Here is a 26,262-nt window from a genome sequence, read left to right as displayed (position 1 = left end):
AAGTCCCCTTGTCTGCATCTCTGACCATTCGAGTGGGAGCACAGTGAGTCATGAAAGGCTGAGACAGGTCCTGATGCACATCCTTCTACACAACACCTCCACATTCATCAACCACAAAATATCAACATATGCCCACCACACCGGGCTGCAAGTTAGCCAATGTATAATTTGTGCTTCAAAACAGTGATGCAAGAAACAGTGTGCAAGAAAAACTCTAATGCAAGATCATTTTATATGGAAATAGAGAACGACTGTCTAAACATTACCAAAACAAATTATTGCTAATGAATTGGGTCACACTGGAGATTTTGTGCTTCTTCGGTTCCCGTGACTGCAATAGTGGATGGATGGATGGATGGACGGATGGATGGACGGACGGACGGAGGGACGGACGGATGGAGGGACGGACGGACAGATGGATGGATGGCATATCCTCTTATGATATGGCTATATCCTTGACCTAGATGGACATTTCACTCAGTGCACAGCTGTAGAAGGGAAAAATTCTATATATATATAAAAAAGTGGAAGCAATATTTCTGTTATTATTTGAAATAACAGAAGTCTCTGTCTGGGTGCTGCAATGTGTGTATTAGTCAGGTAACAACATATTAGCATATGTCAAAACCAGCCTTTCATGTTCAGAGTCTGAGATAAAATGATTTAAATAATAGCAAATGTCTGCAGAGCTAATAATAGTTGATCAAACAGGAGGCCTTTTGTTGAAGTTTTTTTTTGTTTGTTTGTTTTTTTACATCTATTAGCTTTGTTGAGCAGTTAATCCATACCTTAATGTCAGAATTGTATTATGTATTTGTGTCCATATTTTATGTATGTATTTGTTTGGCATACTTGGACAAAAGACAAATTGACTTGACCGTTTTCCATATGTAGTCTAATTTCTGAACAAAACCACTTTTTAAGTGTTAAAGCTAAATGTGGATATTTTGGAAATTCCCGTCTATACAGCCGGTGCAGTCCGTCACTATGAAGTGGGAGGGGTGAGGCTTGTAAGAGGTGGGAGTGAGGTTAGGTGACTAAGGCTTGATGTTGTATAAAAACAGGAGCAGCGCAAGGCACAAAACAAACACAACACCCAAAGCCAACAAGGAGGACCACTTCTGAAGAGACCTTTTTCTGTGTTTGAATTGTTGTTTTTGTTTTTCCATCATGAGATCCTGCACTTTAGTGCTGCTTGTAGTTTTAGGGGTAACCCTGCAGGATGGATGGAGCCTTCCCATCAAGTCGATTTTTGTTGATTTTCCAGGCGACATCATCAAAAACATGACTGACATTGAGTTGGCAGATGTAAGTAGCAGATGGTTCTATTTTGCCTTGATGCTGTTAAAGTCCCATCGTTGTTTGAGCTGAAGATGCGCAGGGCAGTAATTAGCTGAATGTTGATCCCAGTCTTCCTAATTAGTGTGGTTTTCTGCTTGTCCTGCCAGAATTATCTGAAGAAGTTTGGCTACATTGACATACAGCGCCGCAGTGGCTTAGATTCAGTGATCTCCACCTCCAAAGCTTTGAAGAAGTTGCAGAAACAACTGGGGCTGAAGGAGACGGGAGAGCTGGACAAGCCAACGCTCGAAGCCATGAAACAACCTCGCTGTGGTGTTCCTGATGTGGCCAATTATGCAACATTTGAGGGTGACCTTAAATGGGACCATAATGATGTTACTTACAGGTGAGCAAAAGACACAGTTGATCATATTGGAAATGTCATGCATGAATTACAACAGTCTATATCTATGGAGATATAGAGTTAAATATCTTTGCTGATGTGTTCTTATCTGCAGGGTTTTAAACTACTCCCCCGACATGGACAGCTCTGTGATTGATGACGCCTTTGTTCGGGCCTTCAAGGTGTGGAGTGATGTGACCCCGCTGACTTTCACCCGCCTTTTTGATGGAACCGCTGACATCATGATATCATTTGGAAAAACTGGTATGCAAATGTGCTGAACACAATAAATGTGGCCACCTGTGACCGTCACACAATGCAAAAGAGTCTAATTTGATGTCATGTTCTGGTCAGACCATGGAGACTTTTATCCATTTGATGGTAAGGATGGCCTTCTGGCCCACGCCTATCCCCCTGGTGAGGGTGTGCAAGGAGACGCCCACTTTGATGACGATGAGTTCTGGACTCTAGGAAAAGGACCAGGTACTGTCACATTCAGAGAAACATCGCTTCAACCATAATAAATGATGTCGTCTCCCCCTTGTGTTCACTTGATGAATTGCATTAAAACTGTCCTTGTTTTTGTCTCCCAAGTTGTGAAAACTCTATACGGAAATGCAGAGGGTGCCATGTGCCATTTCCCCTTCCGCTTCCAGAACAAGCTGTATAAGCACTGTACCTCTGAGGGGCGCTTAGACGATCTGCCATGGTGCGCCACCACGGCAGACTATGACAAAGACAAGAAATATGGCTTCTGTCCAAGTGAACGTAAGACTAATAAATTATTCTATAAGGGAAACCGGGGAAAACATTTGTTTTGGAGCTGTTACGTCACCCAGATATAATCCTCACCCTGACAGTGCTCTACACATTTGGAGGAAATGCCAATGGAGAGAAATGTGTCTTCCCTTTCACATTTTTGGGCAAGGAATACGACAGCTGCACCTCAGAGGGCCGTTCGGACGGATACCGCTGGTGTGCTACTACAAAGAGCTTTGACGAGGACAAGAAATATGGCTTCTGTCCCAGCAGAGGTGTGTAACGGGGAAGGGAACGAACAAATGCATCAGAGGGTGTCAAAGCCTGTTTGTCCTCACTGATTTTTTTGTGACCATGAGCAGATACAGCTGTTATCGGTGGGAATTCCGACGGAGAGCTCTGCCACTTCCCTTTCATCTTCCAAGACAAAGAGTATGATTCCTGCACCAGTGAGGGCAGAGGAGACGGCAAATTGTGGTGCAGTACCACTGCTAACTATGATCAAGACAAGAAATGGGGCCTGTGTCCAGACAGAGGTAATGGAGGCATTAGAATAGCAAAGATGCTGTAACTTTCATCCCTCATTGTTATGTACTGACACTACTTACCGTATGTGTTCTGTAGGTTACAGTCTCTTCCTTGTGGCAGCCCATGAATTTGGACATGCGCTTGGCTTAGAACACTCCACCATTAAAGAGGCTCTCATGTACCCAATGTACAGCTATATTGAAAACTTCTCCCTGCATAAAGATGACATTGAAGGCATTCAGTATCTCTATGGTAAGCTTGGATTGAAATAGCATGCAGGAATTCTTAAGAAAGACTTCAGTTGTGAGCCTCTGAGCATTTTTTTTCCTCAACCAACACTTTCTGCAGGAAGTAATACAGGCCCTAAGCCGACCCCCAATCCACCCATCTACCCCACAACTGATCCTATCGTGACTGACAGCACAGACCGACCCACTGAAACCACCACACCACTACCTGTGGATCCAAGCCAGGACGCCTGCACAGTGGCAATATTTGACTCCATCACTGCAATTAATGGAGAGTTGCATTTCTTCAAAAACGGGTGAGCAAGGATGGCTTTTATTGTGTGAGAGTAGAGTAAAAATTAAAAATCAAAGTTGGTTAATTATGTTTTTCCCAACAGAATTTACTGGAGGATGCCCAGTAAGAGTAATGCAGGAGTCAAAGGACCACATGCTATTTCGGAGAAGTGGCCTCAGCTGCCAGCTGTCATTGATACCGCCTTTGAGGACACTGTGACCAAGAAAATCTACTTCTTCTCAGGTATTCTTATTGTCATGCAGACTGCCCGTTGAGCCAAAGATACATGTCACATTCCTAATGATTGTTTCTTGTATGCAGGGACCAAATTCTGGGTGTACACGGGGCAGAATGTCATGGGACCCCGCAGCATAGAGAAGCTTGGCCTTCCTCCCAGCATTCAGAAAGTGGAGGGCGCACTACAAAGAGGAAAAGATAAAGTGTTGCTCTTCAGTGGAGGCAGCTACTGGAGGTAAGTTATGGAAGGATGGCAATCTATCCATTTACTGGATTTTGTGGTATAATGTTTGTGCATGTTCATTACAGACTTAATATTAAAGACCAGAAAATGGACAAAGGATACCCAAAATACACAGATGGTGTCTTCGGTGGTGTCCCCTATAAACCCCACGATGTATTTCAATATAAAGGTAAAGTAAAAAAAAAAAAAAAAAAAAAACTTTTCTCTTTTCTTTTTCCTTCCCATAAATTCCTAAACTATATTTCTACTTTAGGTTACTCTTACTTTTGTCAAGACCGCTTCTACTGGCGTATGAACTGCCGAAGGCAGGTGGACCGTGTTGGCGACGTGAAAAATGACATCCTCAACTGTGTGGAATCCTACTAGGCTCACTGTTGAGATGGATATTGGGCCAAACTGAAGATGCGTTTCTGTAGCACCCATCTACATATTCTGGGAAGGTGTCTGGTAGAAAACAGGAACTGATTTGTAATAGTTATGAGGTGTGTACTTTCTGGGTTGTGAAAAGGACCATCAGGGATGCTGGTCTTCTTCTGCTATTTACATTTGCCTAAATTTAAATCATATGCTGAAATAGAAGCATGGTGAAAGGCAATTTTTTAAACCACCATGTCGTCAGTCAAAACTGTGACACAAATAAACAATTCATAGAGCTATCTGGATCAAATACCACGTTTGCTAAATTATTCCTCGGTCTGACTGGCTCAGACATTAAACAGTATTGGATTATTTTTGGTATTTATTGCAATATCTAATGTCGCATTGTGTCCTTAGTCCTCTTTGTTTTGTTCCACTTTTATATCATTGTGAATAAGGCCTTAAAGCCATTTACTTGCACTGGAAAACAATTGCTTGTGTGTATCCTTTGCTGATAAGGCAAAAGCATTTTGTATTAAAAATTTGATCTGTCAAAGCAATAAATATTCAGTTAAAAGAGTTAAAAAACTTGTTTTTTTCCTCATTCATTCTCCAAGAAGTTAAACTTCAATGGTTGAAGATCTGACTACATGATGGATTTCTGTCACCAGTGGCGTAGTTGCCAATTCTGGTGGTCTATGGCAAATGCTAAGCTCTACGGTGCCGGGCAGTGAGCACAGGGCCCACTACAGGACGTCAAGCCCTCAGGCCACCCTTATGGAGCCTGTTTCTGATTGTTTGGTCAGAAACATTCACACCAGTGGCCTGCTGGAGGTCATTTTTTAGGGCTCTGGCAGTGCTCATCCTGTTCCTCCTTCCACAAAAGAGCAGATACCGATCCTGCTGATGGTTTAAGGACCTTCTATGGCCCTGTCCAGCTCTCCTGGAGTAACTACCTGTCTCCTGGAATCTCCTCCATGCTCTTGAGACTGTGCTGGGAGATACAGCAAACCTTCTTGCAACAGCACGTATTGATGTGTCATCCTGGAGGAGTTGGTCTACTTGCGCAACCTCTCTAGCGTCCAGGTACCGCACCATGCTATCAACAGAGATGTTGATCCAAGCCAAATAAATAACTACAGCAGTAGAAAGTCAGTCAGTAAAAAATCAGCCAAAAGAGATGAGGTGGGGAAATAAGTACCAGTGGTCTCAACCTGGAAACCCATTCCTGTTTTGGGGGCCGTTTCATTGTTGCCCATCTGATGCACCTGCTGTTGGTTTAATTAACAACAAAGCAGCATAAACTGATTAACAACCCCATCTGCTACTTAACTGACCAGATCAATATCCCAGAAGTTTGACTGATAGGTTGCTATGCTCTGATTAAAAAGTGTTCCTCTAATTTTTTTAGCAGTGTATTACTCCGCATACCGCTGCGTAATGCGCCCTCCTCTGAAAACAATAGTCCATCGAATAAAAAAAAAAACAAAATTTCACAGAAACTGATGGAAATTTTTAAGGACTGTGCTATCACCTAACGTATACAACAATACTTATCAATGTATTCACGCTCATTTAACCTTTAAGTTCCTTTTTGCAAAAATGAATAAACAAGTTCCGGCCACAAGGACAAGAAGCAAAGAGAGTCTCATGGCGCCCGACTAGAATGAAGGAAGAATTGTCGGTTACTCGTATCTGTTCTGTTTAGCGTATCTGCAGCCAAGGATACCTTCCCAAACGAATACATACGGTAAGAAAATGAACGGAGAATATATTGCCGGAAAATGAATGTATTTTTATTTTCTTCAGGAAGAGTATTAGGGCGGTCTGTTGCTGTTGAGGCCCTCGAGGTCCCCAGTAGAGCTTTTAGATTGCCTGAGTGTAAAAGCCCGTAAAGTGGCGCAAAATGGCGGCGTCGAGCAGGCAGGATCTCGGGCAGCTAGGCCCATTGTCAAACCGTTAAAGTACGCCGAGGTGGATGGTGGCGTGTTTAAACGACAGCGATAGTTTGTGGAAGTGTGCTGTTTTTATCGTGTTGTATTGTTTAATCATTCAAACTTCCCATTAATAAGGCTACACAAAACATTACTGCTGCTTGAGTTGCCCAACGGATCAACATTTAGCAAAAGTGACACGGATATGTGTTAGCCACTTAAATGCTAAAGTTAGCAATTTCAGTATATCTTGCACTAGCTCCGACTGATGTATCGTCAGTGACGGGGCCGGCTTACATGTCCTTAAATGCTGTAAACGCGTACACTACTATAATAATCACAGTGATCTAACATGTCAGTCAGTGTTTTATAAGCGATGACTCGTGTGCTTTTCACCTCTAGATACAAACGCTGTCCAGCGACATTGAAAACAGCACCACTATTGTCCTGATATGCATTTCTTGACCAAGTTCCACAAGTTCTTCCATATTGTTCACAGCCAGGATTCCTCCACTTCACTTAAATGTTTTTTTGGTTCGTTTTTCCTCTTAGTTTTATTGTCATATAAATTCTCCCTTATTTGTTGCTTGTCCTATAATTTTTGCACTATATTTGTGGGTTATAATTCCAAGTTACTTTCTAAGTAGTTGTGAATTACAAAGGAGTTAGGATTTATTCTTAATATTTGTAATTTTGGCAAATATTGAGTATACCATTGTTTTTTGGTTAGTATAGATATATACTTTTAAAAAGTTCATGGCCAGGACCCCTTCCTGATTTATATATGTGTATTTCAGCTCAATTATTAAGTCTTGATCTTGGGGAAAATTGCAGGTTTTGCTGATGTCTACTGCTTGGACAACCTGCTGAAAGTGTGGGAATTAAAGGTTTCTGTTGTGCTTATTGAATTGACTATTAAACATTTTTGTAACTTTTGCCACAAACACAGAAAGAATCTGCTCGAACATTGAAAATCAAACTCCCGAACTAAACCCCACTTAGTAAATTTGGGACATCTTATATTTGTTGTTCTCTGAGCAACCATCTTCCTTTTCCATGAACATTTGGACATTAAATCATATTGCAGAAGCCAAATAACATGACCTGACATTTGACTTTCGGTGAAGTTATACATTATCATATGTGTTAAACACTAAACAGTTAACATTACAAACTCATTAAATGTTGACAAATTGTCCGATACTTTTTTAATATAGTTATGGATTCAGAGGAGAATGAAGTGGAAAGCAGCAGTGATGCTGGCCCCTCTGGAATGGAGGAGCCGTCTGAGAGTGGCATGGGTATGGAGTCTTCAGAGGCCATGTCTGCTGACAGCAGTGATGCTGCTGCCTCCCATCTACAGGCTCCAGAGTCCGACTGCCATGTGGGACAGAGCTCAGAGAGGCTTGTGGTAAGAGTTTTCATATAAATAAATTGTGCATGCATAAGGGGAGTCATCGTATTCTGTTCTTTTAAAGGTATTCATACCAGAAACCAGCTCAAGCACAGACATCAGAGTTTCATCGGTGCACCTCCCAGATTCCTCTTCTGTGGCCCAGTCCACCAGCGTGTCAAGTGTCTCCACGGTGACTCAGTCAGTGCTGGTGTCGGAGTCAGCTCAAGTGCTGGTCCACTCCAGTGCTGCTTCTGAAGGAGCCATGATGGTTTCTGATTCAACTGCTTCTACCTCGTCAGATCTGGGGTCTGCTATTGATAAGATCATCGAGTCCACCATCGGCCCTGACATGATGAATGGTAAACTGTTGGCACAGATTTATATTTGTTGCTGTTATATTTATATTTAACAAAAGTATCATCTAATCAGACATCTAATCCTATCTGCTGTTATTTGATTAGGTTGCATAGCTGTGACTAGTGCAGAAGATGGAGGCGCAGAGACAACCCAGTATCTGATACTACAAGGACCAGATGATGGTATGTTTACAACTGACAGAATGTGTTAAATATTCTGCTCAGATGGTTCAGTGAATTTCTAGAGAGGATCTAAACCAGGGGTGCTCACAGTTTTTCAGCATGCAAGCTATTTATGAAAGTAGACCAAGTCAAATTGATCAACCCATTATATTTATTGAGAAAACTATTGAGGATTCTTACAGTTTATGTTTATATACGTTGCATAACCACTTTGTATATTTTTTGCCATTGTGGAAAACAACTGGGATTTTAGTTCCTTCCCCGTTCTCTTTCTCATCTCACTTTTTGCAGGAATTCAGTGTTGTATTTTCCATGAACAGTCCAAAAATGCCGCTCCACATTTTCCTTCTTTGGTATTGTGATGGTAGACTGGCAGATGAGGCAAACGCACTTTGAAAGTGTCATCATTAAGATAAAAAAACGAAAGCAAAAAATTAGCAATAACAAACTCGCTAGCTTGTTAGCTTTGCTGCACTTAGAGTCGTTGTTTGCGCATGCAAAGTGACCTAAGTGTCAAAAATATTCAGATGTCATCTGACTGGCTACCCTGTATATCAATCAAGTGACGGGATGGATGATAGACTGGCGTCTTAATTTTTTATTGTCATGTGATCTACCAACAGTACCTTGGCGATTGACTGGTAGATGGCGATCGACGTATTGAGCACCCCTGCTCTAAACTGTTTTTCCTCTCTGTGCCCACATTATTTAAATCTTCTTACCTGTAGAGATGTTTTTGATGATGGGTTTTGTGTACTGTAGGTGCTCCTATGGTTGCCCAGATGTCCTCTTCAGCGCTGTCTAATCGTATAGCCATAGAAGCTCTTGGAGAGGGCCCCACATCTACCTGTGTAGATCAGGGAGACCTGCAGCGCAACCTTGAACCTGACCAGCCTGATGATCGGCCCGGTCATTCTGGTTATCCAGAGGACAGCAGCAGTCAGCCCGACCAGCCCCAGCACTCCCACCCCTCACAGTACATGGACTGCAGTGGTGATGGCCCAGACCAGACAGAGGAATCTTCATCTTCCTTCGTAGAGTGTTCAAGTGAGGGGCCCGACCAGACACGCTCGCAGTCACGCTTCCCTGACTACAACGAGGAAACCAGTAATCAGGACCTTCCTGGATATGTAGAATGCAGTGGTGCCGACTCAAACGCAACCAGCCATGGCCATTATGTGGTTGAATGCAGTGCTGGATATCTGGAATGTGTAGTGGACGATGGTGAGAGACCACACCATTCTCGGAGTTACATTGACAGCAGTGCGGATCATCAGACTCAGACAAGTCGGCAGTATGGGGCCGAGTACAGAGGCGAGTGTGTTGCAGCTGCCGACTCTGAACAACCTGGGTGTTCTCGCTATCGGCGAACAGATGACGACGAAGATGATGAGCAGAACCAGGATCCCGATCAGCCACAGCATTCCCAACAGCCACACCAGATTTCTTGTTATATGGAAAACAGTAATGGCCGAGAGGCCTCGATCTATGCTGATGACAGCTCCTCGTCAGACCACCCTCTGGCGGACACGGCAGGGTCAGTTGGACTTCCTGAGGCTTTGGAATGCAGTGAGAGTCAGTCTGGGCCCTACATCAGCAGCAGTGGGACTTACAACCCCAATCCGGAGCCTGAGCCCGAAGCCCAACATTGCTCACCCAGCCAAGAGGAGCCCCAAGGATCCCAGGCGCCACAGAATGAGGCCAAAGTTGACAGGGAAATGGAGACATCAACAGTGGCAGACGGCTCCGGAGAGATCCCGCCAAACCTGGCAGAGTTGGAGGAAATGATGGAAGTGGTGATCGTACAGCAATTCAAGTGTAAGATGTGTCCTTATAAGAGTGCCTCTAAAGACACACTCATTAACCACATGAGAGACAGACACTTTAAGCCTGCAGGTCAGTGTGATTAGTCTGGTTTTCTATGTACAATAAAGACTTAAAGTCGTCTACTTACTTTTTTTTAAAAAAATGTTTCGGCACTTAAATTTGTTGCTCTCAGGGGACACGACCAAGAAGCGCAAGCGCGGACGTCCAACTAAAAGTGAAATGTTGGCCCGCCAGCAGGCAGAGCGGGAAGAAACCATCGAGAGGAAGGCGGCAAAGCTGAAGGCTGCTGAGCCCCAGCAAGCTGAAGAAGATGAAGACGACGTTGTGGATGCTGGTGCCATTGATGACCCCGAAGGTGAGAAGGAGAGATCAAACACCAAAAATCACTTTGTCTGAATTGTGTCCATCATTCACTCGCCTGCCCCGCTCCTCTGTTCCGTCACTCAGATGACAGTGACTACAACCCGGCGGATGCAGATTGTGATGGAAGGCCACCCCCGGTTCCGAAGAAGTCCACGCCTCCTATTTCTTCTTCATCTCAGGGGCGTCCCCGGCGTAAAGTCGGCCGGCCGAGGAAGTACAGCCTGTTGGATGAAGGTTATAATGAGCAAGGTTTGTACCACTTTTAGTAAATCTAAACTCCCATTCCTAAATTGCATATTATATTGAATTATGTACCCTTGATGCAGAAGCAGAGGATGTTGCAAAGAAGTCAAAGATGGATGGAGATACAAGTCCACCTGAGGAAGCAAGTTCTTCTGGATTAAATAATGGTACGACTATGGTGACCTGTGAAGAAACAGCAGAGGCGGCGGTTAGCCAGTCAGATTCTGAGAACAAAGACCCTTCTTCCAATGCACAGCCAGAAGAGCTCTACAAGAGCAAGCGGGGGCGCCCTTCCAAACATTTTCTGCGCAACAAGTATAAGAAATACATTAATAGAAAGTAAGTCAGCTTATTAAAACTTTTCTTGCTATATTGTAGTAGTACTAGAGTTCACTCGCTGGAAGCCAATATTTTATTTGTTTTGTTTCTTTTTGTCCAGTCGTTGCTTCAAGTCCATCAGGCCACTCCTGAGACCCCACAACTGCTGGATCTGCGGCTCCCGCTTCCTCACTCAAGAAGATCTGCGCTTCCATGTGGACTCTCACGAAGGCAATGACCCGGAACTATTTAAGTGCCTCCAGTGCAACTATCGCTGCAAGCGCTGGTCCTCGCTCAAGGTTGGTTGCTTGGAGATGAGCACAAACATCCTGGCGGACCTCAGTGTACAGGCGTGCGCTAAAAGGCTTGTCGGCTTGTGTTTTTAGGAGCACATGTTCAATCACAAGGGCAGCAAACCCTTCAAGTGTGAGGAGTGTGATTACTCAAGTGTGTACAGGAAAGATGTCCTTCGCCACTCAGCGGTTCACAACAAGGACAAGTAAGTAGCACCAACAATATTCTCTGTATTAAAGCGATTACAAAATGATTGGTCAGGTTATAAATATATTTTCTTTTAATTCTCCAGGAAAAGAAAGACAGAGATGGTAAGACGTCTATTGCTTTTTCTTTAGAACCTTGGAGCACTACATTAAATACAGTTTTAATTGCTATAGTAGAACCTGTCTCTATTTTGACTCATTTTGTACATTTTAGTTGATGTCATTAAGCAGTTGTTTTGGTACTTTTCAGGCACCAAAGGCGTCTGAGTTTCTCTGCCCTGTGTGTGATAAGGTTTATCCCATGCAGAAGAGACTCACCCAGCATATGAAGACACACAGCTCAGAAAAACCACACATGTGTGACAAAGTGAGTGATGAAGGTCGTAAATGTCAGTATCTTAAATGATTTTGTGCATAACATGTCGTCTTGTCACTGTTTTCACAGTGTGGCAAATCCTTCAAGAAACGGTACACATTCAAAATGCACCTACTGACCCATATCCAGAGTCTGGGAGACAGCAGGTCATGACTGAGCATTGTTATTTCAGCACTTTACAGCTCATAGTTGATAGATGAATTTCTCATATCATGCACTCCTCAGTACTTACTGTTTTCTTTCACACACGCCAGGTTCAAGTGTGAATTCTGTGAATACACTTGTGAGAACAAAAAGCTGCTGCTCAACCATCAGTTGTCCCACACCAACGACCGTCCTTTCAAATGTGATTTTTGTAAATATTCTACATCAAAAGAAGAATTCCTGGTCTCCCACCTGGCCATCAAACACACAGGTCAGTCTGGGTGAAAGCCCTCCATCATATGCCCTCCTTACCTGACCTGTGGACTCATGCCCAGGTTGTTTGTGCTCTCTACAGGGGAGAAGCCGTTCTCCTGCACTATGTGTCACTTTATGACCAAGCACAGGAAGAATTTACGCCTCCACGTGCAGTGCCGTCACCCTGAGGCCTTTGAGGAGTGGTCTGTGGCCCACCCCGAGGAGCCTGCCAGAAGGCGGCGCAGACCTTTCTTCACCCTGCAGCAGATTGAGGAGCTCAAACAACAATATGACAGCAGTCCAGGGATGCCACGCACCATTGTGAGCTTGTGATACATTTCTTATTTTGCATCACTACCCCATTTTGGATTTATTTGTAGCATTTTTTACATTTTGTGGATTTTTTATGCTCTTATATAAGGTCACAGTGGATTCTGCCACACTGCAAGCCATGCAAGGTGTGGAAAGTGCCTCAGTGTCCCAGGACACCTTGGGAAACACCACCATCATCTATGAACAAGGTTGGCATTACTGTCCTTGAGAGTGAGGCTGAGATTACTGTAATACTGCTGTTGTTTGACATGTATGTCAATTTTATTCACGTACTCCTCAGCTGAAACTGATCTATCAGCACAAAATGCCCTTCACCTGCTGCTGAACATGAGCAATGCTCGGGAGCTGGTTGGAAACGCTTTACAGGTTGGTGCTTTGACTCTTAACTGCCCTCACAGACACAGTCAGGTGGAGTAAAACTGCCCCACCATGTTCATCCAGGTTGCAGTGGTAAATTCAGAAGACAAAGCTTTAGAAAAAGGCACCTGGAGTACGGTGACGACAACACCGGGTCAAACGCAGAAGGTGGTGACCTTTCATGTGTCTGAGAACGGGGAGACGGTCCTCCAAGAGGCCTATGAGGAGACCGCTTCTGACACAGGAGAAGTCACTCAGATTGCTATTGAAGCCTACGAGGGTGGCGAGGAATTCACTGTGGTGGAACAGAACACAGAAGACAATCAGAGCCCTGAGAACAGGTGACATAGCATTCTATCTCTCTTTTAGGAATTATTTTGAATAAAACAGAATGGGGCTTTAAATGATTGTAATATAAACAAACTTTTAAAAACTGTTTTATTAATGCAGTAATGGGGAGATCAGGGGTTCTCCAACTGTCGAAGTGTCTGAGTCAGAGAACATGAAAAGCGAAAGATTCTACCTGGCTTCAACTCTGTCTGATGGTGTCCTTCAACAGGTGGAGGTAATTGAAGAAGCCATTTAGAAATATGTTGTTAGAATAAACAAGTAAAGTCCCTCTCTGACCATGTCTGTTCTCCATCAGCTGAGCAGTGAAGCTCCTGCCTCGCCATCCGCCGTAAGCTCCCCCAGTGTGAACACTAAAAGGTTTTCCTGTCGAATATGCATGGAGTCTTTCCACGGACGGTCTGACATGGAGAACCACAAGAGGGCGCACTTGGACGCAAACACCTTCAAGTGTCCTGATTGCGACTTCACTTCCGCCTCCTGGCCTGAGGTTAAGGTGAGTTGCAAATAATCAACACATTTAACATTCTTATGGTGCTACTGTGGGCTCCAGACTCCATGTTTGTGATATAAACAAGCATGCAATTGGTGCAAACTCTGCATTGTATTTCTTGCAACAATCTTCAGGATTATTGCATATTTTTAGGCCCACATGGAGCTGCATTCATATCTACGTCCTCACAAGTGTCCAACCTGTAGCTTTGCCTCCAAGAACAAGAAGGACCTGCGTCGGCACATGATGACACACACCAATGAAAAGCCCTTTCTTTGCAAGCTTTGTGGACAAAGGTAGAGGTGCAATATAAGTGTCATCATCAGGCTGCTCGAGTGATAGTGACACACTTTATATTCATGGTTTTGTCTCTGATACCTCAGATTTAATCGAAATGGGCATCTGAAATTTCACATGGAGCGCCTCCACAATCAGGAAAATCTGATTCGGAAGAATCCCACTTCCACGTCTCAGCAGACCATCATAGTTAACAGTGACGAGGAGGCCCTCGCCACGTTGCAGTGTAAGAAATGAACTCATTACTGCTGTAGCTGAATTACTCTTAAGGTGTACTCTAAACAGACATCCGCTGCACAAAAACAAGGAAAACGTTACAGAAATCTGCAACCGCTGAGTCATTTGTGTCTCACAGCCCTCCAGGGACACCAGACAGCGCTCACTCCAGAGAGGCTGCAGGCTCTGGGACAAGAACACATCATTGTAGCTCAGGAACCATCAGATCAGGTATATTCCGCACGGGACATCTAATCCTCTCCAGCGGTTCCTTTATGCAAAGCTGCACTGTAAATCTACCCATGTGTGCCTATAACAGGAGGAAAGTGCGTACATCCAGCAAATAACCACCATAGATGGACAGACAGTTCAGCACCTGATGACAGGAGACAACCAGGTAACTGAGGTATGAGTCACTTATGCCCATACCAGGAAATGAACATCAGATGTAAACATGTGTTTTTTTACTGCGGCTGTATTGTCTCTTGTAATGTCAGGTCCAGTACATCATTTCACAGGAAGGAATGTCCCACTTGACCCCTCATGAGTATGTTGTAGTATCTGATGGCAGCCACATACAGGTCAGTCTTACCTCAGGAGGTCGTGTCACAACTGAGGTTAGAGGTGTAAGCGTGTAGGTCTGACTGTTGCTTTGTTCCTCAGATGCCAGATGGTCAGATCATCCAATATGAGCATGATGGGACCTTCCTGCAGGAGCAGCAGGTGAGGTGGATGTTGGTGATGTACAACACTGAAGAGTTAGGTTTGTAATCTAACAAACAGTGTCTTCATCTCCCATCTGGGGCCAGATTGCTGTAAGTCATGACGGACAGATCCGATATCTTCCGGTGAGGTCAGAGCAACAGATTGTAATCCCTGAAGACCTGAAGGCCGGCGACCCCTCCGAAGTGACAGGTCAGCTCTCCTCTGGAAAAAAATACACTTTTGAATTTTTATTCGGATCTCCATTTCACTGTTGGAAGATTATTACGCAGAAAAGACTTTGTAATGTTGTGGACTGTCTTTGATGCAGATGCAGCACTGATGCAGACACAGACCCTCTACACTGAAGCTACCCCTGAACAGCTGGAGCAGCTGCAGCAGCAAGGAATTCAGTATGACGTCATCACATTTACAGACGAATAGATGAGCTTTCTTGATCCAGCGGGGTGAAGATCGGCTCGGAGTGGGATCGAAACAGGACGGCTCCGAGATGTCAGAGCGGCTTGTTTATGCATCCATCTGCCTGCTAAGCATCAAGAACTCAACAGAATCATCTGTCTTTGGCTTTGGCTGCATTTTGCAAATTCAGAGTATTGCAGGGGTATTGCACCCTCTGTGTAAAAGTGAATTCAGACAAGGTTGATCTGCTTTATCAGAGAAAATGATATGTTCAACAAGGCTATAGATGTTAATCTGCTGCCCAGGTTAACCTTTGACCCAAGTCAAACTTGTAGTTTTTGAATGAAAGTTGAATGTTTATTTTTGATCTCTAATCAAATAGGTTTAATGCTAGAATGCTACTACTGTACATTGTCTTTAATTATATTATTTGTATATATGTTTTGCATTTGTCTTCTATGTTTGGAGGATGTGTCTTTAATTAGGTGTTTATGAAATGTTTAATAAGATGTAAGCTGACACCAAATAAATCACTTTGTGTATATAACTTTCTCCGTGGGCACAATGCATTTTTTTAAAATCCATTTCCTGAAGTCAAAATTTGACTGCAGGTACTCTGCTTTTATGGCCGGCCTCCTATATCCTTCCTTTCCGGATAGGGTTGTCTTTGCTGTTCACATCATGTTTCTAAATATACAGCAAATGCAATAGCAGAACATCTGAACTTCTTCTTTTGTAAGGAGGAACTTCAGAGCCACAAAAATCCGGTAGAAATTGGTCAAAAATCTCATCGATCATCACAAAGAAGATGAAGCTCTTATTTCCTTTGTTTCTTTTAAGTATGGAGCATCGGCAACTTTCCTCTTTAGTCCACTGCAGAGTACCGGTACAGCTTGTGTAATAATGATCTTTGTTTTCCAGATGTTCAGTTTCTGCAGGGGCAGGAGAGGATGAAGACCTATCAACCCATCGTCCTGATGTTGACCTTCCATTCATTTTACAACAGTTACAACAAGTCCTGCTGTAAACTGTACTACGGAGGTTGCGACTTTCTGCTGGACAGCACGGGATTCACCTCTGATTCACTGAAAGGAAGAGTCACAATCGCTAAAGACAATGGCTGGATAGAATTTAAGATCTCTCATGTCCGGTCTGAGGATGCTGGTTATTACAGATGCATGGTGGTGGGATTCCAACACTTTTATTTCGACTACTATGTGGAGCTGTCTGGTAAGTGCAATCGCAGCCAGTTGTGCCTCTCGTTACTTAAATTGATTATAATACCACATCAACAGAGGTTTCGGATGATTACATTCAGTCTCAGCCATCAGTAACACCAACTCTCAAGCACGGCACCTCGTCAGCAACACTCCCACAATCCACTGCAGCAGTGATGGATGGAGACCTCGGTCATGATAACAGGTATTCACTCAGCAGACGTAATGTCCTGATCCTCAAAAGTTTACCCATTTAAACCACTGTATTTCCTTCCAGGGCTTCCTGGAGTCTTGGCCTGCCAATCAGCATCACTGTCACCATGGCAGTGATTTTAATAACTTCTATCATCGGTGTCATTTTCTGCAGATTCAAGGCCAAAAGGTTAGGTGAGTGCTTATCATCAATTAAGAAAAAAAGAGATTTATTTATTTAGTTGTGCCCATTCATAGAGATTCTCTTTTATTATAGACAAATGTGAAATTTCGCACGAGTCATCAAAACAAGATGATGTGGTAAGTGCTGAACAAGGAACACGTTGGCTATGATTCATTGTCACTTGGTTTAAAAAAAGAACTTATTTAACTCTTACGCTCCAGGCTTCTTCCGCAAAAATATGTTTACTTCAGACGAACACTGTCTCCAGCAGGAAACAAGCGGAGTAGTCTACACCACAGTGGACTTCACCACAGTGGAGCAGGCAAAGGTGCGCAAAAATCCAAGGATGCAAGAAACACAAGCTGAAGGCCGCTACCAAAACTGCAGAAGTGAGCCTGATGAGTTGGTGGAGTACTCAGTCCTGACATATCACCAGTGAAGACATGTGAAGCAATTTCTGACGGCAAATTATGGTCAAAGCACCGTTTTTTCAAGATTCTGTGGATGAGGTCTGGCGACACCTAGTGATGAGAGTGCAGATTGCATGACTCCAATACCTTTCTTCAAACCCTCCCTCTCCCAGAGTGTCAGAGAAAATCTTATTGCTGCTGCAGCTTGGACATTTTTGATGAGTGACCACTAGGTATGAATTATTGTTGTTGGTTGTTGTGATCCAACTCTGGCGTATTACGTATTTAAAATGTAAGAATGACTGCCGATGATGGAGGCAGCTTTCAGCTTCCCCTTCCCGCCCTATAAAAATAGATACCTGTCCATCAAATCAGCGTGGCTGCTCCCTGCAGTTCAACCTGGTGCTGCTCTGGACCACCATGGTCGTGATAAATGACCTCACCGTGGCAAACGTGGTCAAGCAAACGAGGTGTTGGAGCGTTACTGGGCAAGTCCATGCGCCCCGCCCCCGTAATCAAGCCATTTTTTAAATTTCCAGACTAGAGGTGTACATAAAAGTTTGCTTTTAGTTCAGTTTGTCCAGTCAAGGCTATTGTAGCATAAAGGTGTAAGGTTTTAGCACCAAAAAAGGGGGATCCAGGCAAATTTGAAAAGCGTAGCATAAAGGATGCTAATGATATAAATAACAAAAAGGATGTTTCTTTGTATTTTACTTGTTTCTTTGGAAAGAGAATGAAAAACAAAAACCATAGGACAGTTCAAGGAACATAAAGGCCTCATTTAATGTATCTATGCCCGTTGTCAAAAATCCTACAGATAAAATGATTCAAGTGAAATCTGTTTAGGACAGAACACGTAATCCCATGTGGTATTCTCAGAACATTGTGGTCTCTCCCCGCAGTCTGAGATAGTGACACAGCTGCTGGCTCATGTCACCGGGGTATCTTTTGTTGTATCAGTGCGTGTTCTTATCTGTTTCTTCAGCCGGCGAGAAAACTCGACCCGCCGCTCCTCAGATGTCTATTTTCATTCTTTTCTTCCATCATACGGACAAAAAAACCCTGCTGATCCTTCTTGTCCTGCTACAAAATGTCAAGCTTTTGAGAGCAAATGACTGAAAGGTCTCAAAAGAGTGTTCTGATTCCTGTGACATTTCAGTGCAGCACAGAACTGAGTCGACAAAAGCCGCTTCTTGTGTGCGAGAGGTGCCACATTCACACCGACTGTTTGATGCCTCAGTACTGTTCTTTGAATCCAACATGACAATTGTTCCTTGTTGAAGACATCTTCTGGTACCCAGAGCTGCCAGAGTCACTCTTGCAACCAGTGTGTGTATAAGAGTGTGTTGCAATGGTTGTCAGGGATGCTGAATGCTTGTGTTGAGGGCAAGCGTGACATCATGCATGTTCCGGTCGATTTGGCAGTTTACTGTAACCTGCACAAAGACGAGCTGGATACCGTGTCACAGCAGAGGTACTTTTACAGGTTTCCAGTGAAAGCAAGGGAGCGAATCCTGCTTAATTGTTTTTGTTTGAGTTTTGACGTCAGGACGTTAAAGGTCCGTTTACTCTGGGTTCAGAAAATGGGGAAAATTCACCTCAGATGGTTGGATGGCATGACTCAATTCTCCATACTGGTTGGTTGAGTCTCCAGGTCAGGATTTCACGTTGCCCACGTTGCTGTTTGGGCCAACAGTCACAAAGGTGCCAGTGTCATCGATGCAGGGAAGAACTCTGGTTTATTAGTCCGGGAGGTGTCGGGCACTGTGCGTCTCGCTGTGTTTTCGTTGTACCTGCCAGTAGGTGTCAGAGGTCACTGCTCTTTGTTGCTATATCCAAGTAAAATAACAAATGTGATGATGTCAAAGAGCTTCCAGTCCTGTGGCAGAACCAACTCATGCTGCCTAAAAGAGGCAGAACAAGTAAGACAGGAGGGAGTGAGAGAGAGCGATCCCAAGATTCCCTCCAGCCGTGGCGCCCGTGAAAAGAGGCTCAGCCACATTTAAAACAAAACATCTGATTGGCCACAGAGACCGCAAGGACACGCACGGAGAGTGCCAGCTGCAGTTCAGCAGACCACAGAGATATGCCTGGGTGAAGTGTAAATACATTTGTATTTTCTTCCAGTGGTTTTCGTTAACTCAGCAGTGTCTCCAGCCTGACAGCCAGGACTGGATGGACTGTCTGTGACGGTGGAGGACTGCTGAAGCGCTTACGGCTTGCTGCAAAACAAACCTGTATTTCTAGTTTTGGTTTTTGTCAGTCTTTTTATCAATGTTACTTTTGCCATCATTGCCATTTCCGTTCTTAAATTTAAAATGATTGTTTTTTATCAAGTTATAGCCCTTATAGTCATGCCTTAATGAAAACTTGATTTATTTTGGGTTTAGAATATCAACAAAAAAGTTTTAACATGATTATTTTCAGCACTTCTTATATGTCTTTATTAGTTTTATATGCAAATACACAAATGCTCATTCGGAGAACCCTGTGGAATGCCAGAAACCCTTGAACTCTGAGATATACTTCAAATATCCTGATCTATTTTCTGATCTAAATGAACATTGTTATGATATCAAATCCTGCTGTCATGCCTTGACCGTCAGCACAAAAAAAGTCATTAAAATCAAAAGTGATGACAGATTGGTGATATTTTATTTTGGTAAAATCTTCTTGTTCAGTGGAAGGGACACCTTCACCCCATCATACCTCACATCATGTTTATTTAGGCAACAGAAAAAGTAACAACAACATGTAGTTATACCTTCATGACAGTGTTAATAAATAAAAAGCTATTTAAATAAAGCAGCACTTATTACAAGTTGCTATCTATTGTGTTTACATCAACTGAATATATATATAGTGCATGGAGAGCACAAATAAGGGAAACCATTAGCGTAGATTAAATAGATTTATCTGATCCATAGCCCATCGGTCACTTTTCTTTTTCATCCCTCCTCACCGCAACGTCTGCCCCACTTCATAAAGATCCACGTTTTTAAAGTCATCGGTGCATCTGTACTTGCTGTCCCTGTCCCGGGTGCACACCAAGTGGGGCAGACAGGGGCAGGTGTGATGCTGTCTTTTGCCAGGATAGGGCACCTGAAGTAGGAAAGAGGGGGTGTTTTAGTTTAAAGATTGATAGAGTTGTTGTTTCCAGGTGACGCAGGCGATGAATGGCTTTGATTGCTTGTGGACAGGATCAATATCCACTGCAGTTATCTGCAGCCTCGCGTGAGATTAGCCCACCTGTCGACGCCTGATATGATCTGAGAATCTCAGAGTGGATGTGTGTTGACGTGGAACACCCACCTTGTGGCTGAAGGGGTGGCATTCATCCCCTTCCAGTCCTCTGGGGGCACACATCCTCAGACCCCTCAGCCAAAGACTGACGGCACAGCAAAGACCCAAACCACACTGCACGTCCCTCTCACAGGCCTGCAGAATAGATGCAGAGGAAGGGGGAAGGGGGGGATGAAAAAGAGGGGTGGAAGAAGAGGCTTCGTTTGATGCCAGCAAATTACTTTTATTTTGTTTCTATGCTAATAGTGACATTCTCTCATGCGGATACAGTGAGGCCATTTTATCCATGGTCTGTCATCCCTGTAATCTATTTACAAATGAATACCAATCAGAGAAGCAAGATAATTTCCTGTTATTTTTCCAGCGGACAAAGAGGAGGAGGATGTGGCCTGTTACCGCTGTAATTCAATTTCAGAAAACAATTCTACAAATGCAAACTGCTCTGTCTGTAAACAAATAAGATCTGATTCAAAAATTAGACATCGGTCCTGATAAAATGATATGTATATATATATATAGGGATTTATTTATTTATTGTAGGTACATCAAACTGGCTACACTTGATTCATACTGAAGTTTATTAACATGGTAAACTTTCCTGTGTTAGTGTGTTTTAAGGCACTGGTTTTCTGATTATTCCAGATTCACTATTTGAGGAATGTTTGTCAAACACAGTCGTTTCAAGCTGCCCCATTTAGTCCAGAATATGTGTGTAACAAGCATTTTTCATACTAATCACAAACGAGTTACACACTAACAATACTAATAGTTGGCTTTTTATTTGTCTGCAGTTTTAAATACTGTGTGAATGTATGGTAAATAAATGAAGGACTTAATTAAAGTCAAAGCCAAAATCAAGTACTAAAAGTATAAAATGAATGAAATTAGAGTTAGATTTTGTGAAAGTCCATTTAAGTGGAAGCTAAAAGAACATGTTATTTTAGATAGTAAATATAGATTGTTACCTTTATGTTTTACAGTAGAAATAGATGGAGTAAATGGACAGGAAGTGTCCATCAGCACTCCAAAGGTGAGACTCACCCCCGTGATGACGGCTCCTCTGGACCAGCTCAGGGACACCAGCAGGAAGGAGAGCAGCACGGCCCTGAAGCCCATGACAGCAACAGATACTGACACCACCTTCAACACCACTGTCAGAAATTCTCTCCCTGGCACCTCACACTGCATCCGTGATGTGGACCTTGTCAGAGGGAGGGACCCACACTCTGTCCCTCTCTTTATCCGCTGCCCACACCCACCTGATCCCTCTCTCCCTCCCTCCTCCTTCCCTACGTCTGAGACCTCCTAAACTGCTCAGGAGCGTTGACATGTTGCTCCTCTGGCGAGGTGTAATCAAACCAAAGGTTGGTAAAGTTGAACTCGATATCAGCGTGTCCTGACACGAGACCATCAGATCTAACCTCCGTGTCAGGTTGAACCGCCTGTGATGACACTAATTATCACCACTGAAAATTACTGCAGACTTGGGAATCATCGCAGGTCACCAAGCATTGCTGCTGACTGTATTACGGGATATCTGCCATCATGCTATAAACAGCGCTCATTAGTTGTGTCAGAACACCAGTTAATACATGCTGAGATCCAAATCTCTGGCTATCTGAAGCTGCTTTTTTTTTTGCACATTATTCAGTCATCAGTGGCATAATCTTAAATATTAAATCACTTGGTTTTCAGGTCTGAAAGCAACATTCCATTAAGGTCACAAGTGGAGGATAGCATCATAACAAAAGGAAACACAACTTATTTTAATGTTAAATTCACTTTCTATCCAAAATGTCATTTGAAAAAGATGCACTGTTTAAAATTATGTGTAAGTATAAACTAATATTCTTCAGAAGCAATGTCATAGATTAATATAACTGATTGAATTCTCTGAGTTATTACGTAGTACTTTTACTAGTTATATATTACATTTCAGGGATATGATACACTGACCGTGAGTCAGCACAGCTTGGCCTCAACTCATTTGGACATTTGTTGTGAGGGAGATGTGGGACTGATAATTTATCAGCTATTCTAATCATTATTACGATATTGTGTATAAAGAATGTGCAGGTGTTATGAAGACAATTTCATATGTGATGCAACACACACTCTCTTATGTGAGGGTGGTTACGTGACTGTCTCGGACAGTGATGGGCGGCAGGTTGTCAGCAGAAGAGTTCAGCCTCTGAATTAGGAGGAGTGAGGAGAGAAATATGAGCGAGCAAAGAGGGGAGGAAAGGACAGGATTAGAGGGGCAGAGAGAAAATGTACCCCATGGGTTACTTATCTGGACATTACACTGCTGCTGTTGCTGCACGGGTGATAAATTTTTACACAGCAGAGGAGCAATAATTACATCCACCCATTTCTGCCCTGTCAGCAGGAGCCCTTAAAAGTCTCCTCATGCTGGGACAGGCATGAAATCAAACCTGGTGTTGAGACCAGACGCTGTCCTGCAGCTAACTTTCAACATTACCTAAATCCATCATCTAAATGCTGCAAACTATGCTGCTGTTTTATGGTTAAAATAAATCTAGTTTTAAAGTTAAATAAGACGCATAAGTATTGATAAATGTTTGCACTATTCCATCCTTCGATAATATGATCTGAAGATAAGGCTGCATAACTTCAACTCATCTATGTCTGCTTCTATTTTCTGAAACTTTTATTTATATTATGTTGTTTTCACAGCTTGGAAAAATGAAACCCTTGTCCGAAGCTAGATTTAGTTTGTTAGTGTTATTCATTTTTATAAGTTCATAAGCCCAAATGATTGTTAAAATTGTTTGCACAAAATGCAGTTCGTAGCACATGTTAGTTTAGTTTATATTCTATTACATTATTACATTTTACGCCTCGCGTTGCGGTCTTTGCTTCGCTCTTCGTGTAATTTGGTCCTCCCCTATACCCGTAATGCACGTGACAGTCATCTGACGGTACCCGGAAGTTGAGCCTCACTAATGTCTTTAGTATAAACAACAAAACTTCACTCATAAGCCTTAAATTTAGCTATTGTTTGCGACCGCTAATAATGGAATCGACGTTGGAGCAACATCTTGATGACACGTAAGTCGATTTTAGACTGTCTTTGAGTTTATGTTTGCAATACTGCCATATTTCAGGGGAGTTAATAATCTTATCTGCCTGTTTTGTTGCCAGGATGAAAAATCCAGCAGTCGTTGGTGTTCTTTGCACGGACCAACAAGGACACAATCTGGGCTGTGAGAAAATATATTGTCACATAACATTTAGTTAGTTAATCTTTTAAAAACTTAATGCAACCCTGGACGCTTCTGTGTGTTTGCTTTTTAAGTGGCACAAAGATGGAATCTCTGATTAACATTCGAGTCTGCCTGGATTTTCATGATTTAGTCTGTGAAATCTTTTAAATAACTCCAAATTCAACATTTGCGTCGTGATAAAGACCAACTGTCAGTCTTTTGTCCTCATAACATGAACGGCAAATGTTTACACAATGTGCTACATTAACATGTTACATCTTCTCTTTACTCATTACTTTACCATTGAAACTTGATTTAATCAGTTTATAACCGGTTCGTGTAACTGAAACTTTATTATATGGCATATTCTTCTATCACAATTTAATACCATACAAGAAAAAAGTAATTGAACCATAGACATTTTTCTCAAATTTTGGATGCAACTTTCACCTGTGACACTTGTGTCTTTCATAATGAATTTCCTCATCTTTTGCTTCGACAGATCCTACAATGACTAATGAGTAATGTAATTTCCAGGTCGTGGCTCTCTCTCTGATGAGCATGGTGGAGTTGTTTCCGTTTTAGCAAAACAAGCTTCAGCTCTGACCAGAGATCCAACAGACTCTCCGACTGTGTGCCTCGAGTGTGAGTCAGGGTGAGTTTATTCTGGGTTTGTTTTGATTGACATCCACGTATTAACTTAGGGTGGTTTATTTAATACTTGACAAATAAGTATAGAGGAACTACACAGTTAACCAAAATGAAAGTACCCAGGAGGAAAAAGATTGTACTGGCGCATCTCAAAAAATTAGAATCAATTTAGATGAGTCTAAACCCCAAAGATTCAAATTGGGGTCTGGTGAGTTTGGTATCCAATCAAGCACAGGGTCATGGGATCCTTGAACAGATATTGGTGCCTTTGGTCCAGTGTATAGGCGCCAGGTCTTGCTAAATTAAAAAAAGAAAAAACAAAAACTAGCATCTCCATAAAGCTGGTCAGCAGAAGGAAGCATGAAGTAATCTCAACGATCCTGCTAGGTGTCTGTGCTGATTTTGGAACTGATGAGATAAGAAGCTTCTTGTAGGCGATGTCCTGGATATGTTTGTATCTGGTGGTTCTGACTCCCGTTGCAGTTCTCTCATAACTCTTAAAAGGGCCTTGTTTACCAAACAAGGTTTTCAAGGTTGCTGTTATCTTTGCTGCTTGTGTACCTTTGTCTAACACATCTTATTCTTTCCATTCAACGTCCCATGAATGTTCTTGGATACGGCACTTTGTGAACAACCAGCTCCGTCTCCAAAAACCTGTTAAAAAAAACCCTACTTGTAAAGGTTTTATGATGGTCTTTTGCGCAACTTTTAAGTCAGTTGTCTTCTCCATGATTGGCTATTAAACAAGAGTTATAGACCTTTTGAAGGCTCAGGAGACCTTTGTTGGTGTGCTGTTATTTAGATAATTGGAGAATGACACCATGGACCTTTAATATTGAACGTTTTTACAATTTCTCTCATTTTCTGAGACACTGAATTATTGGTTTTCATGAACTATGCACCATAATCTTTTTGGTGATACTGTATTCTAATTTATTGGGCTCAACTAGAATTTTGGATTTGTATGTCTGTACTGCCACCCTCTGGACAGATGGCACTTAGTGCAGGGGTACCCGTGAAAAGGAAGAAGCTGCTTCTTCCCGGTGAAATGAGTCTGTTTTTAGACTAAAGTGGACTAATAAAATATCCTCCAGGTTCTTTTTGTGCGCATGTTGTTTAGTGTAGTTTGATTTTGTCATGAAAGTGTCCTTATGGCAGGTTGAAAAATCCCATTAAACTGTGTCAAACCGCAACAGTGAACAAAGAAAATAACCCCCCCCCCCCCCCCCCCCCGCATGTCAAATAATTTTTTTATAGTCCAATCTGGAGACTTTGAATTGTTTGTTTTCTGTTCCAATGTTTGGTAGAACCATTCTGGTGAGGACTCATGGAACCATCACAGTAGCGGTTCACAAGATGGCGTCCTGAAGCTGAAGATGTGCATGGAAGCGTTTTCACACAGCAATGGTCACACAATCTGATTCTGAGTGAACTTCTGAAGTAGAATTATGTCGACGAAATCTCATACGTCATTGTTTCTGTTGGTTTTTGCTTTGGTTTGCTTGTCTGTGTTTTTCTTTGTTTTGTTTTTTACAGAGTGAGTCATTATGTTTGTATGTGTGTGCTGTAAAATAATACATCCATAATAAAGTTTATTTTGACTTTGAGTATTCTTCTGCTTCTTTGAGTTCTGACTGTTGTTACTTTTTAAAAATTACTCAATTACTAATTTTCTTTAGTACATGC

At 42.6% G+C, this 26,262-nt stretch overlaps 5 protein-coding genes across 16 annotated transcripts; 4 read left to right on the top strand and 1 right to left on the bottom strand.

The window, feature by feature from the left end:
• Nucleotides 1-1,050: 1,050 nt before the first annotated feature.
• On the top strand, nucleotides 1,051-4,919 carry mmp9 (matrix metallopeptidase 9). Its single transcript, XM_057041732.1, has 13 exons — nucleotides 1,051-1,308; nucleotides 1,449-1,687; nucleotides 1,800-1,948; nucleotides 2,039-2,167; nucleotides 2,279-2,452; nucleotides 2,545-2,718; nucleotides 2,806-2,979; nucleotides 3,068-3,223; nucleotides 3,320-3,515; nucleotides 3,597-3,736; nucleotides 3,815-3,965; nucleotides 4,040-4,143; nucleotides 4,228-4,919. Exons 1-13 carry the CDS (start codon nucleotides 1,171-1,173, stop codon nucleotides 4,338-4,340), a joined length of 2,037 nt encoding a protein of 678 aa, XP_056897712.1. The 5' UTR covers nucleotides 1,051-1,170; the 3' UTR covers nucleotides 4,341-4,919.
• A 900-nt stretch (nucleotides 4,920-5,819) lies between these two features.
• LOC130530499 (zinc finger protein 335-like) lies at nucleotides 5,820-15,939 on the top strand. Of its 9 annotated transcripts, XM_057041723.1 has the most exons (29): nucleotides 6,281-6,295; nucleotides 6,668-6,799; nucleotides 7,483-7,676; nucleotides 7,744-8,020; nucleotides 8,123-8,200; nucleotides 8,963-10,096; nucleotides 10,200-10,382; nucleotides 10,475-10,639; nucleotides 10,717-10,972; nucleotides 11,073-11,250; nucleotides 11,338-11,450; nucleotides 11,538-11,556; nucleotides 11,702-11,818; nucleotides 11,897-11,973; nucleotides 12,082-12,242; nucleotides 12,327-12,547; nucleotides 12,648-12,747; nucleotides 12,840-12,925; nucleotides 13,001-13,257; nucleotides 13,367-13,481; nucleotides 13,563-13,760; nucleotides 13,911-14,053; nucleotides 14,141-14,280; nucleotides 14,410-14,501; nucleotides 14,590-14,676; nucleotides 14,768-14,851; nucleotides 14,934-14,993; nucleotides 15,080-15,185; nucleotides 15,304-15,939. In XM_057041723.1, exons 2-29 carry the CDS (start codon nucleotides 6,718-6,720, stop codon nucleotides 15,414-15,416), a joined length of 4,836 nt encoding a protein of 1,611 aa, XP_056897703.1. In that variant the 5' UTR covers nucleotides 6,281-6,295; nucleotides 6,668-6,717; the 3' UTR covers nucleotides 15,417-15,939. The 9 variants fall into 9 exon arrangements, 8 of the variants coding, with proteins under 8 accessions (XP_056897708.1, XP_056897710.1, XP_056897703.1 ...); XM_057041728.1 differs by lacking the exons at nucleotides 6,281-6,295; nucleotides 6,668-6,799 and adding an exon at nucleotides 5,820-6,081; XM_057041730.1 differs by lacking the exon at nucleotides 6,668-6,799 and having other exon boundaries at nucleotides 6,275-6,295.
• Nucleotides 15,940-16,059: 120 nt separating this feature from the next.
• Nucleotides 16,060-23,770, top strand: LOC130530504 (uncharacterized). Of its 4 annotated transcripts, XR_008951855.1 has the most exons (7): nucleotides 16,061-16,231; nucleotides 16,314-16,622; nucleotides 16,688-16,814; nucleotides 16,887-16,996; nucleotides 17,079-17,122; nucleotides 17,254-17,628; nucleotides 21,679-23,770. XR_008951855.1 is itself a non-coding variant. In XM_057041741.1 (6 exons), exons 1-6 carry the CDS (start codon nucleotides 16,201-16,203, stop codon nucleotides 17,270-17,272), a joined length of 687 nt encoding a protein of 228 aa, XP_056897721.1. In that variant the 5' UTR covers nucleotides 16,060-16,200; the 3' UTR covers nucleotides 17,273-20,038. The 4 variants fall into 4 exon arrangements, 3 of the variants coding, with proteins under 3 accessions (XP_056897721.1, XP_056897720.1, XP_056897719.1); XM_057041741.1 differs by lacking the exon at nucleotides 21,679-23,770 and having other exon boundaries at nucleotides 16,060-16,231; nucleotides 17,207-20,038; XM_057041740.1 differs by lacking the exon at nucleotides 21,679-23,770 and having other exon boundaries at nucleotides 17,257-20,038.
• Nucleotides 20,029-21,903, bottom strand: prok1 (prokineticin 1). Its single transcript, XM_057041742.1, has 3 exons — nucleotides 21,740-21,903; nucleotides 20,708-20,833; nucleotides 20,029-20,497 (listed from the first exon to the last, which is right to left on the bottom strand). The coding sequence occupies exons 1-3, from the start codon at nucleotides 21,884-21,886 to the stop codon at nucleotides 20,354-20,356; spliced, it is 417 nt and encodes a 138-aa protein (XP_056897722.1). The 5' UTR covers nucleotides 21,887-21,903; the 3' UTR covers nucleotides 20,029-20,353.
• On the top strand, nucleotides 23,638-26,183 carry lamtor5 (late endosomal/lysosomal adaptor, MAPK and MTOR activator 5). Its single transcript, XM_057041743.1, has 4 exons — nucleotides 23,638-23,770; nucleotides 23,864-23,925; nucleotides 24,463-24,580; nucleotides 25,884-26,183. The coding sequence occupies exons 1-4, from the start codon at nucleotides 23,736-23,738 to the stop codon at nucleotides 25,942-25,944; spliced, it is 276 nt and encodes a 91-aa protein (XP_056897723.1). The 5' UTR covers nucleotides 23,638-23,735; the 3' UTR covers nucleotides 25,945-26,183.
• The last annotated feature ends 79 nt before the right edge of the window (nucleotides 26,184-26,262 follow it).

Source organism: Takifugu flavidus, chromosome 8, assembly GCF_003711565.1.
Source record: "Takifugu flavidus isolate HTHZ2018 chromosome 8, ASM371156v2, whole genome shotgun sequence".
NCBI classification, from domain to species: Eukaryota; Metazoa; Chordata; class Actinopteri; order Tetraodontiformes; family Tetraodontidae; genus Takifugu; species Takifugu flavidus.
The sequence above is the reverse complement of the archived record's forward strand: the minus strand, read 5'-3'. Positions and strand labels throughout refer to the sequence as shown.